General features: G+C 38.6%; 1 protein-coding gene across 1 annotated transcript in view; it reads right to left on the bottom strand.

The window, feature by feature from the left end:
• The window catches only part of KIF27 (kinesin family member 27), a 79,409-nt gene that overhangs the window by 39,959 nt on the left and 22,461 nt on the right, over positions 1–16,989 (bottom strand). Inside the window, exons 5-9 of the mRNA XM_045780852.2 lie at positions 14,494–14,637; positions 10,675–10,881; positions 5,003–5,172; positions 4,427–4,530; positions 2,564–2,719 (exon numbers count right to left, since the gene is read on the bottom strand). Coding sequence (XP_045636808.2) covers positions 2,564–2,719; positions 4,427–4,530; positions 5,003–5,172; positions 10,675–10,881; positions 14,494–14,637 — 781 coding nt within the window. The remainder of the gene's footprint in view (positions 1–2,563; positions 2,720–4,426; positions 4,531–5,002; positions 5,173–10,674; positions 10,882–14,493; positions 14,638–16,989) is intronic.

Here is a 16,989-nt window from a genome sequence, read left to right on the forward strand (position 1 = left end):
TACAAAAAATTCCCAACATCTCAAAAGTAAAAAAAGAATATCATGAACCCCGATCGCTGAGATTTAAGAGTTAACAAGATTTTGCCATAGTTGCTTCATCTACGCCTCTCTTCTATTTTAATTGGCTGAAGAACTGTAAAACAATCTCAGATGTCTCGTCATCGCACCTACACATACTTCAATAAACACCTATACCAAATATGGACATAGCCAAAAATTCTTCCACACCTAACAATATTAATCCCTACCTGACTCTATCCAGACTTCCCCAGTTGTCTCAAAATGTCTTTTACAATTGGTTTATTGTAATCACCATCCACACAAGGCCCACAATACATCTGATTGTTGTCTCTTATGAATCTTTCATTCTAGAGCCGACCCCCTCTTCTTCCATTCAGCTGAACTTGTCAAAGATGAATTTTTTCAACCATTTCCTTATATTTGGAACATAGAGAAAAACAGAATACAGATATTTCTGTATCTCTCTTCATCCTAAGCTCAGCCACTGACCCTAAAAACTTGGTTTCGATTTGTTCTGAACAGCCAACTTATCCCCGAACTAGACTAGCAAACTCGTGGCAGTGGAAAAGTAAGAGTCCAAAGCTTGTGGGATGAATTATCACCGGGGGAAGTGTGTTCTACTGCAATGGTCAAAATCTCTCTTTTTTAATAAAAAGCAATGACTGAACTAAATGCACTGTGAGTCGTCTTCTGGCTAACTCTCTGTTTATCTAATTTTAAAATACACATGCCTACTATACTTGAATGAATTTAAGACCCCATAAATTGTTCAACACGCCAGTATTTCGTGAGTCACTAAGAAAAACGGTAGAGTACCAATTACACCAGTTACGTGATAACTGCCCTGACACCGCGGAGGGTAAGGTGCATCCTGATTTCGGAGTTAGGAAAATGTGAAAGAATGTGGTTAGAATTGATGAAATACTTGGTGTTGGCTGAAATAACTGCTATTTGGGGGAAGACTTCGGTGAGGAGGCTTTGAAAAGCAAGTACACATTGACCGTTTCGCGACTCACCATCTCTAAGCAAAGCTCCAAACTGCCCTTGGTCCTAAAGAGTAAGAAGAGGACCTTCTCTGTGTGTAAGTTCTAATATCCTCTACTTTAAGGCAACCAGGATGAGTATACCAGGCTACAAAAGTGTGCCTGTTTAGTGAGAGATCCCACGGTAGCCTCGCCTATCTAAATGAAAATCATTTGTTCAAGAAGGGCACATATCCTTAACTTCCACAGGCAGTACCCTGATGGAGAAGCTATTTAAACCCCTAAATCAGTTCCTAGCCACTCTTTTTTTTTTTTTAAGATTTTATTTATTTATTTGACAGAGATGGAGACAGCCAGCGAGAGAGGGAACACAAGCAGGGGGAGTGGGAGAGGAAGAAGCAGGCTCATAGCGGAGGAGCCTGATGTGGGGCTCGATCCCATAACGCCGGGATCACGCCCTGAGCCGAAGGCAGATGCCCAACAGCTGTGCCACCCAGGCGCCCCAGTTCGTAGCCACTCTTAAGAGAGATTTGCTGGCATTGGTCCTGCCTGTGAAGGAGGAGCGCGGTCAAGCTCAGTTAAACATCTGGGACAACTGGAGCTGCGACGATGGACAGCACATTTGTCACTAGGACTGAGGAAGGGAACTGCTTTGGGACAGCAGCTACGGAGAGGAGGCTGAGCAAAGAGGCCAGATAAGCAGAAAGCAAGCTTGCCGGAAAGACGAAGGAAGTGGGAAGGCAGGTTGCCCCCTGCTGGCAGAGGAGCTGGGAGCCACCATCATTCCTGTAATCTGAGCACGATTATAGCCTTGGGCTTCAAGAAAAAGGTGGTAATATTTCCTTCAGGTCCCTTAATGTGACCAGTGTTTCACTGGAGCTGAAAAAAAGAAATGCTATTGTCTATTATCCCTTCAATTCCTTACTGAATTTGAAAGTAGTCACAGCTCACACTTTGAGTCTATTAGGGGAAAAAACCCAAAAAGCCTGAGACATGCTTTTCAAGAGAAGCCTAATAATGTAGCTAAGGGTGAGGAGAGGATGTGGTACATACGCCCACCCAGGCAGGATGTGAAACTAAGGGGAAGAGCTAAAAGCTTGGCTCACGAAGAGAAGAGCTCTCAAGGATAAATCCTTACATCTTAGGGGAAATAAAAAGGATCTACATTTGAAATAGAAAGTTTATTAATAATGTTGAAAACAAACTATCCAAAGAATGAGGATGAATAATATTAAAATGAGTTAAAAAAATATCTGACATATTCCCAGATACGTAGTATAATGTTTCTTTAAAAAGTGGCAAAAAACATTAAGTACCCCTAGAGTTTCAGCACAACACAGAGCTCACAGTGGCAGAACCATTCACAGACGAAATTCCAAAGTAACAAAGTTCTAATAACTAACCTCCACCTACTGGCTATGCAACACACCTTGTTATACCAAGTTCCAAGCTACAGCGGACAGAGCTCAGTGTCAAAAACTGAAATAAATGTTACAACATCAGAAGCAATTGTAAAAGCTTTTCTTTCTCATATAAGCTGGTTCACAGGACAGTATTACCTGTTTTTATTAATTCTTTAATTAGATCTTCCTTCATCTTGATGTTAATTGTAAGTTCTCTCATTTTTTGTTTAGCTTCAGTAAGTATGAGTTCTGAATTCCTTAATTTTTGCAAATTCAAATCTTGACTCTCCTGGAGACATTCAATCTTTAACTCTTTAAAGAAAAAGAAGCAAGGCTGAGAAATAAAACTACCTGCTTATGAAGTATTCAACAGCAGTGGAGTTAAGTAAGAGACGCAGACAGAGAAACAGTCTAGAGGCAGCAGAGGAAGAGACAAACAGGAACGGAAAGAAAGAGAGGAAAAAATTGGGACTTTAATTTTCTAGCTTATAGCAAGCTTTAGCCATATCCTGTAGGTTCCGATACATAGTATTTCATTGCCCTTAGATATGTGATTTGAGCGTTTCTTTAACCTGAGTTATTTTAAAAAGGTATAAAGTTTCCAGGTGGGTAGAGGGTTGAAATTTTTTCCCATTAACTTCTATTTTTATTGTAATCGGAGAATGTGGTCTACACCAGATTACTCGAAGTGCAGCCCAGCACTGATGGCTATTGGAATGTAAGTCAACGACGTCACTGTTTTGATTAGGCTAACTTTTTTTTTTTTTTTCACACCAAGACTTCCTCAGTGAAGAAGCTAGTATGCTGATTTACATTCTGAACCATGACAGACTATGGACTCTGGGAAACAAACTGAGGGCTTCAGAGGGGAGGGGGATGGGGGATTAGAACAGGCTGGTGATGGGTATTAAGGAGGGCACATGTTGCATGGTGCACTGGGTGTTATACATAAATAATGAGTCATGGAACTCTACATCAAAAACGAATAATGTACTGTATGGTGACTGACATAACATAATAAAAAAATATTATTAAAAAAAATAAAATACATTCTGGTCTAAGTTTCTTACCTGGTTGGAGACCAGTACCAAACAGTTCAAGGATGGCTACTTGAGTAGGCATTATTTATACATGCATAGCACTATCTATACCATTAATACATTTTTAAATGTGTTTTATTTGTGATATAGTCAAGTTCTGTTAGTATTACGTGCATAGGCTCTCTAAAAGATAAGATACTCTCTATTTTCATAGTGTAGGACTTACCTATCATGTAATTGATATTCCCTACGCGCTTTTTGTGTTTTGACCACTCATAGGCCAAGAGAAATGAGTTAGAAATCACCACAGTTTTGGCAACAAAACGTTTTGAGGCTGTTTTTGGATGCATAAAAACTCTCATCAGTTGTATGCTAGAACATTACAAGCACTCAGCAGACGAATTTGGCTCTAATGTTGCATACATCACTATTGGTAGGCAGGTATGCCAGTGAAGCAGTAGACACCTAGTAAATTACCTTTTTTAAAAAAAGATTTTATTTATTTGAGAGAGAGAGAGAGCACACAAGCAGGGAGGAGGGGCAGAGGGAGAGGGAGAAGCAAAACCCCCCGCTGATCAGGGAGCCTGAGGCAGGGATCAATCCTAGGACCTTGGGATCATGACCTGAGCCAAAGGCAGACGCTTAACCAACTGAGCCACCCAGGCAACCCCTAGTAAATTACTCAAAATGTATTTTAAAGTAGTCAAGAGTACAATGCAAATATCAACTCAAGTCTGGATACAAGATCCCCATTCTGAGACATTTAGTCTATAACTCTAGCCAGAATTGATTGTTGGGAAAATTTTTTTATTAAAGAGTAGAGAGTGAAAAATTAGAGAACATAAGGAAGTTCTACCAACCAGGAAAGCACTCCTACTAAGATCCCATCTTTGAGAATTCCTAGATGCTCCTTAAATTATTGACTAAAAAAAAAGTGTTATAAACATTAAATCTAAATTACTCAAAAAAGTCTGTGTACCTTCATTTCCCAAGCTTGACTTTTGGGTTTGATCCTGAATATCATTCAATTCAACAAGAGAACAAACAGAGCCTGGCTTCTGAATCCATGAGTGACTTCTACATCTAAAAAAAAAGATCAGGATCAAAGGTAACTTATCTGTTAGTGTTTTCTCATCTGCCCTCAAATTAGCTTCCCCAAAACTGACAGTAATGTTAAAATTATTAATTATATAAACAGAATTTTACTAATAGTCCTCAAAATAAAAGGATATCTCCCCCAAGTTGAACTCAGTGGAAAAATTCATCACGTTTGTTGCCACTGTGGCAGCAAAATCAAGAAATCCAAAAACGTTCTCTCTGAAAATTAAAATCCAACAACTATAAAAGCCCTAAATGCAAAATTATTTTTCAATTTGAAGACTGATGACTTGTGTTCAAACGCTGGTTTCATAACACATTAACAGACAGTGCATTTAGCCAAAAACTACTTACTCTTATATTAAATGGTAAAGATACATGTTAATGAAAAAAAGACCTACGTCTATATATATTTATTGCATCATATGTTTATTAAGTCAGTCGATATTTAACACACCTGATTTCAGATTTCTCTTGGCCTTCGGATTCTTCATCATCACTGTTGTCAGAAAACTGGCAGTGGAGGACTTCATCTTGTTCTTCTAAGTGACCCAGCAGCATCTGACTTCGTGTTCGAAATCCAGCAACTACTCGATCCAGAGAGTACACAGAAGGACTTGTGTAGACCTTACAAATGATTACCCCACCCAACAAAAAAAGTGATTTTTTTTAATGTTTATTTTTAGCCTATTTCTCAAAATGTCTTTAAAGAGGTTATTACACTTAAAATAGCCAATAACTGAAAACATGCAAAAGTCAAAATAGATTTCATGATACTGTTGTGTCCCATGGACACATACATCTTTTAGAATCTACACAGCTCTTCCACCTTCTAGAAAGCTCTCTATCTTCAATTATACATTCATGGAAAATAGTATTCAAAGAGGCAGGAGTGAAAACATCACAGCTCTTAAACATAGCACAGGTACTCTCCCCAGCAAACGTGAAACCCATACACAGTATGATAAGAGGCAATGACATGTTGTGTACTACACTGCAGTAAATCCAAATGGATTTACTCACACTTTACACGTGGTGGTTAGGGACAGCTAACTTAATGCTCCAAGTCACACAGTTAATACGTATCATGGATAAACAGATATTCATGGGCTAGCCTGGGAACTTTCTATATTATAACATGCTTCTATTGGCAATGTACCTTAAGTTCTCAAAAAATGACCTTGGAGGGGTGCCTAGGTGGCATAGTCAATTAAGCATCTGACTCCTGATTTTGGCTCAGGTCATGATCTCAGGGTCGTGGGATCCAGCCCCACATAGGGCTCTGCACTCAGCAGGGAGTCTGCTTGGGATTCCTTCTCTCCCTCTCCCTCTGTCCCCACCCCACGCTTACTCCCGTTCTCTCTCTCTCTCTTTTTCTCAAATAATAAATAAATAAATCTTTTTTAAAAATGGCCTTGGAAAACAACAACAAAAATTAGAAACTGCTATAATTTTATTCTAGTTTTAGTTACCAAATATTTCCTTTTTCACCACCTCTCTGGAACCAGATTCAGAGTTTTTTCTCAAAAAAGGTAAATAAAATATCAGAGGAAACATTGAATTTATTTATAGTGAATTTATCACTATGTAAGTACTCAAATAAGTGAGGCGTATACAACGAGAAGCCAGTATTTTATTCTAACCATTTTTTCCCAGAATTATACAGCCACAAGGCTAGAGAGAACTTCAAAGCTTACTGAGTTCAACTCTTCACCCCATATTTGACTCCTGTCTGTAACATAACCTTTGCTGAAACATAGGCTGCGGGGGCCCTCAGAAGCCTGGGGCCTCCCATATCATCTCCAGCAGTTTTCCCTGATTGACCCTTCTGTATAGTCCCTTAGCACTTCTTCTCTGAAGTCCTACTTCTAGAGACAAAAGGTAACAATAATGACAAGCCCCTTCAGATATTTTATTTTACTTATTTGAGAGAGAGATAACATGAGCAAGGAGAGGGAGAAGCAGACTCCCCTCTGAGCTTAGAGCCTGATACAGGGCTCGATCCCAGGACCCTGAGATCATGACCTGAGCCGAAGTCAGATCCTTAACTGACTTAGCCACCCCGGCATCCCAAGCCTTCAAATATTTGAAAACAGGCATCATGTCCCCTCTGAATCAGACTAAGTCTAGAATTACTGCAGATGTTCACCAAGGTCCTTTAGCAACTTGGTTCTCTGAAAATTATCTAATTATTTAGATTATTTCTAATAATCTAATCTCTCACTAGTGATGCATTTGCTTTGGATTTATCAGATATGCTGCAACTTTGCTTAACTCATTCACCATAGACTGTGGTTTTCACATATCAACTTTGTACAAAGGTTCAGCCAACAGTTCCACAAAGGTTCCGGAGACATAATTTGTCACTTTGCTACTGTGAAGTTGGCTTGTTCTGCTGGAATGAGTTGCACAGCAAAGGCACCTGGTCCGAGCTAGGCAGACACACCTCCTCTGTGTCCTGCTGTGTTCACTCTTCACCTTGAGCTACTATGTACGCAAAGAATTAAAGAGCAAAGCAAAACAAAACTAATTATTTTGTGAGAAAAAATGGCCTTTGTGTGAGACAAAATCTTAGTGAAACTGTTAACGTATAGTGTGGGGTTGTACACAGGAACTTTGTGACGCAACAAAAATGTAATTCATTCAGGAAAAAGCGAGATTTTACAAATATTTCCACTTTTGTGAATTTGGAGATTTCCAGAAGATTTTTAAAAATATATCCCTCAAGAATACTTTGGTTGGTTTTCTTAGCATACAGTTATGTCAAGTACTTTCAGTACTTGACACCCAGGCTTAGTCGGTTAACCAGGTTACTAGAAATCATTATAAGCTATTAAAATTATAACATAGAGTAGAATATAATACACATGGGGTAAAGATTCGAGTGATGTTGGTCTCTCACATAATCCCTCCCAGAAAAGCCTGTCTGATACTAAAGATTCCTTGATATCTGATTTTTGTGGCTCTGCTGTTGGCCACCTAATAAGACTATCTGGCTCAGGTCATGATCCTGGGGTCCTGGGATCAGCCCCCCACCCCCCGCCGCTCAGCAGGGAGCCTGCTTTCCCCTCTGCCTGCTACTCCCCCTGCTTGTGCTCTCTTTCTCTCCCTCTCTCTCTGACAAATAAATAAAATCTTCACAAAAAAGTGTATTAGTTACCTATTCCTTTTATTTCCATTTTATATCGTATTTCATCAAATCTAAAATGCTATCAACTGTAAGACACACCATTATTTTTATTCCATCAAGAAAGAAAAAAAGCTGTCAAACCATGACATGCCATCAATTATAAAACATACCCTGCCATTAAAGATGATAAAATGTGAAAAAAATGTGAGTCTTACAATCAATGAAACATGGCAGATTTTCATCAGCATTTGTGATATTATATTATACCTAAGCATTGACTTGGACCACCTCTGTAATTTTTTCTTTCCAAGAAAAATTTCCAAAGTGCCCTTAATATGTATAATACTGGCTCTTGGCTTCAAGTATATCATATTTACCATGTTAAGAAAGTAGAAACATGTTATACTTTTTTCTTTAAGTTTAAATCAAGATTCGATTTTACATTTCATCAGATGAGTTTTTGGTATCTACTGAGACGGAGGAGTTTTTTCTCTTTTTTCCTATTAATTTGACAAATAATTTGGAAACTTTTTCTTTTATTTACCTGTATACTATTTAGCTGCGAGGGGCAATTTCTTTAGGAATTCTGCATAAGTAGATATGTCCTATAATTCCATTTTGGTGTTTAACTTTTCAGATTAAGATATAGTTGAAAACAGTGTATAACAATAGGAAAAAGTACATAATTGTATGCCCCCAGGTTAAATATTATTCAGTCAAGTATATGCATAAATATAACAAATAATTCTTTTAAAATTAAATAAGTGCTTTTCGCTGTTTCCCTTCAATATGTATAAACAAGCATATAAGAAATATTTCCTTAAAAAAAAAAAAGTATTTCCAATGAATAGAACAGAAACATTTCCTCGTAAGAAATGAGGACTACTTGCACTTCAAGAAAATACTAGAGCTAATGAACTCTAAAAGAAATTAGCAGAGTTAGAAAATATTAGCTAGACTTCTGCCAAAGAGGCAAAGCTCCAGGGAGAAAATGAAGTGGCATTTCAGATGTCCTCTTTGGTATAATTCGGTTAATTTTGGTATTCATTACAAACCCTTGCCTCACTCATGGAACAAGAGAACAGTAAGCAGGACTGGAACAAGGCTGGCGTACAACGTGTCTTCCCAGGCAAGCCTGTCTTCTCACATCTGCTGCAGTAACCAGTCCAAACAAGAGAGGGGGCCTGGATTCCTGGACACATGGTAGGAACCAGTGAACCCTCACAACTGCTGATCCTATGACTTTTGCATCTTCTTCCTTTCCCCTCCTTTTAGTGGCTAGCAGGGCTCTTTTGGGGTAGAAGGAAAATTTTAAAAACAAAACAAAACTAAGGATTTGCTTACTTGAAAAAAAACCATGGAAGTCATTATTCCAGTCATGTCTGTTTCAAGTCTAATCAAAGAGCTAGAGGTAAGAACCCCTAAGGGCCTAAACTTTTTCAAGAGCCCACAGAGCCCTATCTCCTCAGAGTGTATGTGTGTGTGTGTGTATGAATGTCTAGTAAAAAAGAAAAAGAGAGACTGAAAATGTATAAATATGTATGACTTTTGTCATCAGTGGGGAAAAAACCCAAATGTTATTTTTAAAAAATAAAAGAATAGAAGAAACAGAAAATTCTTTCACATTACTAGCCAATAGTAAATAAATTAGTTAAATACAGAAGATATATAATTATAAAGTTGAATTAGGAGTTATCAAATTTGAATCCTACAAAGAATTTGCCTTTGTCCCATTTGTTCTATGAAAATTTACCATGTATTCAACCATGAAGAACATGTCAAGAACTCTACAAAGTAAAGCTGAGATTAATAACAGTGATCTAAATGTTAAAACCCAACCACTCAGAATTGAAAACTACAGGTAAGGGGAGCATCTGTCTTACTCGCTCTGAGGCATGGAGCCTGGGACACGGTAGAGGCACCCCGAGCGCATGTGCTGGAGATGCAGCATGCCAGGCAGTTTCAGAGTGACTATCTCACGTAAATACTCCACACGCTCCCCAACGTTTCCCCCAATCTGACAGATAAGGACACCAGGGCCCACACAGGTTTAGGCATAGGTACAGGCCTATGCACAGAGCTGGCGTTCACACCCAAGCCTGCCAGAGGACCCGGCCTCTGACACCTCTCCTATTGCTCATCCCTTGAACTGTAACCATCATAGGGACCTCAAACAAATCATTTCCCTTCACAAAAATTAATAAATAGAAACCAAAATTCATGAATCTGCGACTTAGTCTCTTCCATTAGAGATTTCCATTCCAGTAGAGATTCTTTTTCTTTCTTTTTTTTTTTTTTTTAAAGATTTTACTTATTTATTTGTCAGAGAGAGAGTGCACAAGCAGGGGGAGCAGCAGGCAGAGGGAGAAGCAGACTCCCCACTAGGCAAGGAGCCCAATGTGGGACTCAATCCCAGGACCCTGGGATCATGACCTGAGCCGAAGGCAGACGCTTAACTGGCTGAGCCACCCAGGTGTCTCGAGATTCTTTGTTTTTCAAGAAAAATCTTTGTGCATGTATTTAGCACCCACACACATATTTATAAACAAAAATTAAAATGAAACTTCATACTGATCTTCATAGTCTTGATTATGTCAGCTTGGCAAGACCAAATAATAGATAAATATCATTTTATAATAAAACAGGCCAAATATACCAAAATAAATACCCTCCAATCTCCTCTCAACCTGGTGCGGTTAAAGAAAGAAAAATATTCATGAAGATATCAGATGTCTGAAAATATGATGGCAAAGGATAGCCTTTTCTCCTCGGTGAATACAGACAATATCTTCCACTATTCCTTCTAAATATAACTATACATTCCCCTATTTATTAATTTATTCTTTAAAAGAAGCATGATGAAAAAAGAAAGAATATGCATAAAAGTCCATGAAATCAAACAGAAAAAGACCTGCTGACACTATACAAATACACTGTGATATTATACATAATATTTTTTAAATCTCAAAATCAGAAAGAAACCAATGTTTAGACATTACCTTCCTGGAACCTGGTCTGGCTGGAATATAAATGTAATGTCCCAGACGAGTATCAAATGGTACAGTACACGGCCTCTTTGCGGCTATCCTGGCATCTGGCCCGTCTCCACAAGGTTCCGTGACTGAAGAGGTCATTGACAGGTTAAGTTTTGTTAGTTCTTCGCTGAGTTGATCCACAAGAAGTTGCTGTTCTATTATTTTTTCATTCTTTGTAGAAGAGAGATGAACATTTTTGAAATAGAGAACTTCAGTATGCGTGTGATGATTAAAAATAAATTGTACATTGCCCCAATGCCCAACTACCTTACGAGTACGTTAAAACCTCATTTCTCTACAGCTTAGTCTTCTGATGTTCACTAGCATCGAGGATCGTTCTGAATGGTGAAAACTGCTGAACAGGAAGCAACGACGGAGCCTGAAGAGTTAAATACTCAGAGGCAATGCCCCGTACACTGTGATTGGTTGGTTTGCCAACCTGAAGCACTCTGATTCGCTGATCTTTATAAACGGCTGGCCTTTCTGAGGGAAATCCAAGCAGTAACAAAAGAGAAGAGAGCTGAAAAGTGGAGAAAGAATTGCAAATGGCAGATGTGGACAGAAAGGAGACTAGTCACAGGTAGAGGGCCGTGAAAGGCTCTCCTCAGTGCAAAAGAAGCCGAAGCACAAGAGATAAAAGTTAGGTAACTGATAGTCCTGGGAGAAAAAAGAACTTGGAAATCAAAAGCTGAACAGATTGTGTATCAGGAGGGAGTGTGTGTGTGTGTGTGTGTGTATTAGCTTTCCATGTATCCTCTAAAAAAATTTTTTCAAGTATATCAAATCCAGAAAATTCTAACATCAATCTTTGTTTTATCAGCACGAAATTATATAAGCAAGAAACTGTCATTCATCTTAATACTTCACATGTACTACAATGTTTGAATAGAAGGAAAAAAAACCCTAAAGTTTCACCATGCTAATGCTAAGCTATAAAAAGACAACCTTATTAAAAATTCATGTATTCAAACAAAGTATCATGGAACACTACATCAAAAACTAATGATGTACTGCATGGTGACTAACATAATAAAAAAATCATGTATTCAGATAATTAAAATATATGCCAAAGGCATATACTGGAGTCTTTATATTGTCTGGGAAAGGGTAAAAATGCCAATAATATTAGACTTTGTTAAATCAAGAGTGCATGGTATACTCTCCAGGATAGTCACCCAAAACAAAGAGAGTAAAAGTACAATACCTACGCCAATGAAGTAAAAAATAGAAAAATTAAAAATACACAATTAATCCAAAAGAAGAGAGAAAAAAGAACATAGAGCAGGTAGGATAAAAGGACAATGGTGGGATTATAACCAAAATATAAGAGTAATTATGTTAAATTCATAAGTGAACTAAGTAATCCAATTGAAAGATTATAATCTGTCAGAGAGGATTATAAAATTATCTAACTTGCTTACTAAGAAACACAACTAAAACAGACACACAAAGATTAAAAATAAGACAGAGAAAGAGACACCCTGTAATATTAACCAAAAGAAAGCTGGTCGGGCTATGGGAATACCCAAGTCGATTTTAAGGCAAAAACCATTTGAAGAGGTAAAAAATATTAAAAAGGTGAAGTCACCAGAACGATGTAACAACATGCATTTCTACATACTTAATAACACAGCTTCAATATGTACAATGCAAAAATTGTCAGTACTTCATGGAGAATAAGGGAGACAAATGCAAAACCATCGCAGGAGTCTGTAACGCCCCCCTAAATTACTGATACAACAAAAAGACCCCAATAATAAGTAAAAATATAGATGTGAAGGGGCGCCGGGGTGGCTCAGTCGGTTAAGCGTCCAACTCTTGATTATAGCTCAGGTCATGATCTCAGGGTGGAGAGATCCAGCCCTGCATTAGGCTCTGCACCCGGCCTCTCCCCCACTCATGCCTGTGCGCACACACTGGCTCTCTCTCTCTCTCGCTAATAAATAAATAAGATCTTAAAAAAAAAGAAAAAGAAAATGTCCATCACCAAAAAAGTCCATCAATAGTAGAATAGAAAGATAAATTGCAATATATTCATAAAATGAAATCCTATATAGCTGTAAACCGTAACAAGCTAACATTGTGGATGAATCAGAACAACAAAAAAAGGGGCGCCTGGGTGGTACAGCGGTTAGGCGTCTGCCTTCGGCTCAGGGCGTGATCCCGGCGTTCTGGGATCGAGCCCCACGTCAGGCTCCTCTGCTGTGAGCCTGCTTCTTCCTCTCCCACTCCCCCTGCTTGTGTTCCCTCCCTCACTGGCTGTCTCTATTTCTGTCAAATAAATAAATAAAAATCTTTAAAAAAAAAAAAAAAAAAAAAAGAACAACAAAAAAAATTCAATAAAAATATTCAATAAAAGCAACTAGATACTAAAGAAATATATACTGAATGATTAAATTTATAAAAATTCCAAAATGTGAACTGTAGTGTTCAGGGAGACATAGTAAAACCACAAAGCAAAGCAGGGAAAGCATTACTATGAAGTAAGGAAAGTGACTCTCTCTGAGCAGGATGAACTAAGGACTTCTGACGGGCTGACAGTTTACTGTTTCTTTTTTTTTTTTAAGATTGATTTTTTTAAGTTTTTATTTAAATTCCAGTTAGTTAACATACAGGGTAATATTAGTTTCAGGTGTACAATATAGTAATTCAACCCTTCCATACAACACCCAGTGCTCCTCATGACAGGTGCACTCCTTAATCCCCATCACCTGTTTCCCTCATCCCCCACCTACTTCCCCTCTAGTAACCATCAGTTTGTTCTCTGTAGTTAACAGTCTGTTTCTTCGTTTGCCTCTCTCACTCTTTTCTCCCCTATGCTCATTTGTTTTGTTTGCTAAATTCCACCTATGAATGAAATCATATGGTATTTATTTTAGACAGCAAGCGTGCACGCCAGCAGGTGGAAGGGCAGAGGGAGAGAGACTCTCCAGCAAACTCCCCACTGAGCACGGAGCCCTACACAGTGTTAGATTCCACAAGCCCAAGATCAAGCCACCCAGGTGCCTGGAAAGTCTACTATTTCTTGAGCTGGTGTTGGTTACCCAGCTGTTCTCTTGTGATACTCACTGAATAGTACCTTTTGTTTTGTATATGTTTTATGTTTTAAAATTATTCTAGAATTGGAAGAGTTAAAAAAAGAAAACAAAAATGAAATGTCAAAAACAAAATCGAAATCGAAATCTCCTGGACTGGGTTATTCCTCGGAATAGTAGCTGCCCCCTGATAGGAAGCTAAAGGCCTCAAATGAAATTAGCTGTTTGGGGGTGCAGGGGTGGAGGCAGCTGTTCACAGCCAGGGAGTCTAATATTTAGGGACGTACCATGTTCCATGCAGGCATATTCAGGTTAATAATAGGGAGGCTAAGACAGAAAAGTTGAAAGATCTAACCAAAGTTCAAGAGCGAACCATTGAGAGTACGAAAGGATAATCTAATCAATTTTAAAGTGTATGTTTACCTTCCAACTCTTAACAACATCACATTGCCTGTTACCTTGGCAAACAACAGGATGGAAAAAGGCGGAGAAAAGGTAACCATAATCTCATGTGCAAATTAAGTTTCTGGGTATCACCTTCTTATTTGTGAAGGGTAAGTCAGGGTAACAATAAAAACGTTTTCCCCTTACGCCAATTTAGGGGAAAACCTGTAATAACACTTTGAGTTGCCTGAAACTTCAACTGAAACCTAGTTTTGTAAACACTCCCATTTACCACTTAAAACGCTGTTTAGTTAAGTACTATTTCAACTAAACCTACAGCACTAGATCTGTTAAGAAACTCTACCTGCAATCTATTCACTTTCTGTGCTTCTTTCAAAGACACGACGTGGCCTTGGTTTTCCTGGACCATCATTTGCACTTGATTCTTCAGCTCCTTCACCTCCAGTTCTCTCTGATTAAATACGACTTCGTCAGCAGCCAGCGCACACTGGGCAGAGGGAAAGAAAGCACAAGAGATTCACCATGGAAAATAAGAGAGCCCAGAAAAGACCACAGAAACTGGGATTTACTGATGGTTTGATGACGTCTCTTGAAGTTTTTCTTACCCCATTCACTTTCAACTTTTTTCTGTTTTCTTTATGAGAAAGACAGAAAGTGTTGAGGACCTTTTGTGGCTATAACCTAAGAATTACTATAAAGACAGAAAATTTTTCCCGGTTTTATTTCCTGAATTTTAAAACAAAAAAGTGACTCAGTTTCTAGAGCACACGCTATAAAATTTTTACAAGTTTGCTAGAATTGCCATGAGATTTTTCATGTGGGTTTTTAAAAATCAAAGAGGTCACACTTTCCAAACTGACCTATAGCGTTAAAAATGCATTTGGATTTTTAAACAAGGCATATTTGCTAATTTTATGCACTCTCGCTATGAAGAGATACTTTGAAAATGTCTAAAAATATGGTTAAGCAAAGAGTTTTCTTAATTTCCAGTAAATTATACCTGTTTTCAAATAAACTTGGGATATGCAAATAATACTTTAAAACAATTTTTAAATTAAATAAACAGAAATTTAACATTTGTCAAGATTCTATTCTATGCCAAATAGAGACTTGACATTCTATCTCACTGAATAGATAGGGTTCCTTTTTCATGAAGAAACTAAGAGACTAAAACCTCTCCCCAAGATAACACAGTGGATAAACCAAACTCCTGACCTTCTACCCCAGGGTCTAATGGATCCAAAGCTCATGGGCCTTCTACTAAACTACACGAAAAGACAAGAACGAGCTGATGTGCAAAATCCAGTGTTCACTTTACATAAGATTTAATTCACAGAAACAGGGTATGTATGTGATTTCTCAGGCAATGGCATCGGGGTAGATGGGCCCCTCCACTGAGAACCCACTGACTGAGACCCACCTTGATTTTATCATAGCCTCACAGCAGCACTTAGGGCAAGGCCCTTCTTTTCTCTGCTTGGGATCCTCAAATGACCAAATAAGGACAGGACACATGACCCATGGTCCTTATGATTCTATATGTTTATATGACCCATGTGACTTCTTTCATAAATAAGATAGAACTATAATTCTCGTTGGCTAATATCCTCTCTTACGATAAACTTAATTGTGCATTTGAACTTAAAATGTAATTGTCTCGGGACGCCTGGCTGGCACAGTTGGCTGAACGTCCGACTCTTGGTTTCCACTCAGGTCATGATCTCAGGGTCCTGCAATCAAGCCCCACGTCAGGCTCTGCGCTCAGCAGGGAGTCTGCTGGAGATTTTCTCTCACTCCCTCTCCCTGTGCCCCTCCCCCTGCTCTCTCTCTCTCCCTCTGTCTCTCTCTATAATAAAATTTTTAAAAAAATGTAGTTTGTCTCCCAGTACTGCGTATTCGACTATTTTTACATATGCTTTATAAACTACAGCTATATCATTTATTATTTATTTAAAAGTGTTTAACTGTTGAGTAAATTCATGTTCACATACTGTTCTTTCTTTTTTTTTCTTTTAAAGATTTTATTTATTTACTGGACAGAGAGAGGGAACACCAGCAGGGGGAGCAGGAGAGGGAGAAGTAGGCTTCCCGCTGAGCGTGGAGCCTGATGCGGGGCTCAATCCCAGGACCCTGGGATCATGACCTGAGCCGAAGACAGACGCTTAACTACTGAGCCACCCAAGCACCCCACATACTGTTCTTGTATTCAAAATATGGAATAAAAAGGCAACAGAGTCCTTTAAGGGGTATTTATTAGGGGATGGAGTGTTCTAATAATTGACGAATAGCTAAAACCAAGGATTCCAACACTACTTGACAGCACCTCAAAAAGGAGAAGATGGTAACTTGGAAGTGACACTTACTTCCCTAGCAACAATCTGGCAGTAATTCTACCTGTGAGATGGCCCACAATCTCATCTTGGCTAGGAATTTTTTTTAAAGTACTTACATGCTTTTGTAAATAGGCTCAAAAAAAAGCAGGGCTGAGCTAAGAGAATGTCCACGCCTCCCCCTGCATAGAGTTTATCAAGCAGTCTTCACAGTAACCCCTGGCAAGTGGCCCTACGTACAACTACTAAGTCCAATCACTTAGCTGCACTGCTATGTAACGTTGGCCCAGGCAGGTGAAAAATAAATGAGGAGATAATAATGACCTGACATTCACGGAGCCTTACTCCCGGCCAGGCATCCTTCTCATCGTTTTATGGGAACTAGTGCTTTAATAATCTTCACAATAACCCTACAAGGTGCTTGTTACTATTGTTTCTATTTTACAGATGGGGAAGCACAGAGAGGCGAAGTATTTGCCCAAGGGCACAGAGTAAGCAGAGGAGTTGGG

The sequence above is a fragment of the Ursus americanus genome, chromosome 34 (assembly GCF_024610735.1).
Source record: "Ursus americanus isolate L20-20 chromosome 34, mUrsAme1.1.p, whole genome shotgun sequence".
Classification (NCBI taxonomy): Eukaryota; Metazoa; Chordata; class Mammalia; order Carnivora; family Ursidae; genus Ursus; species Ursus americanus.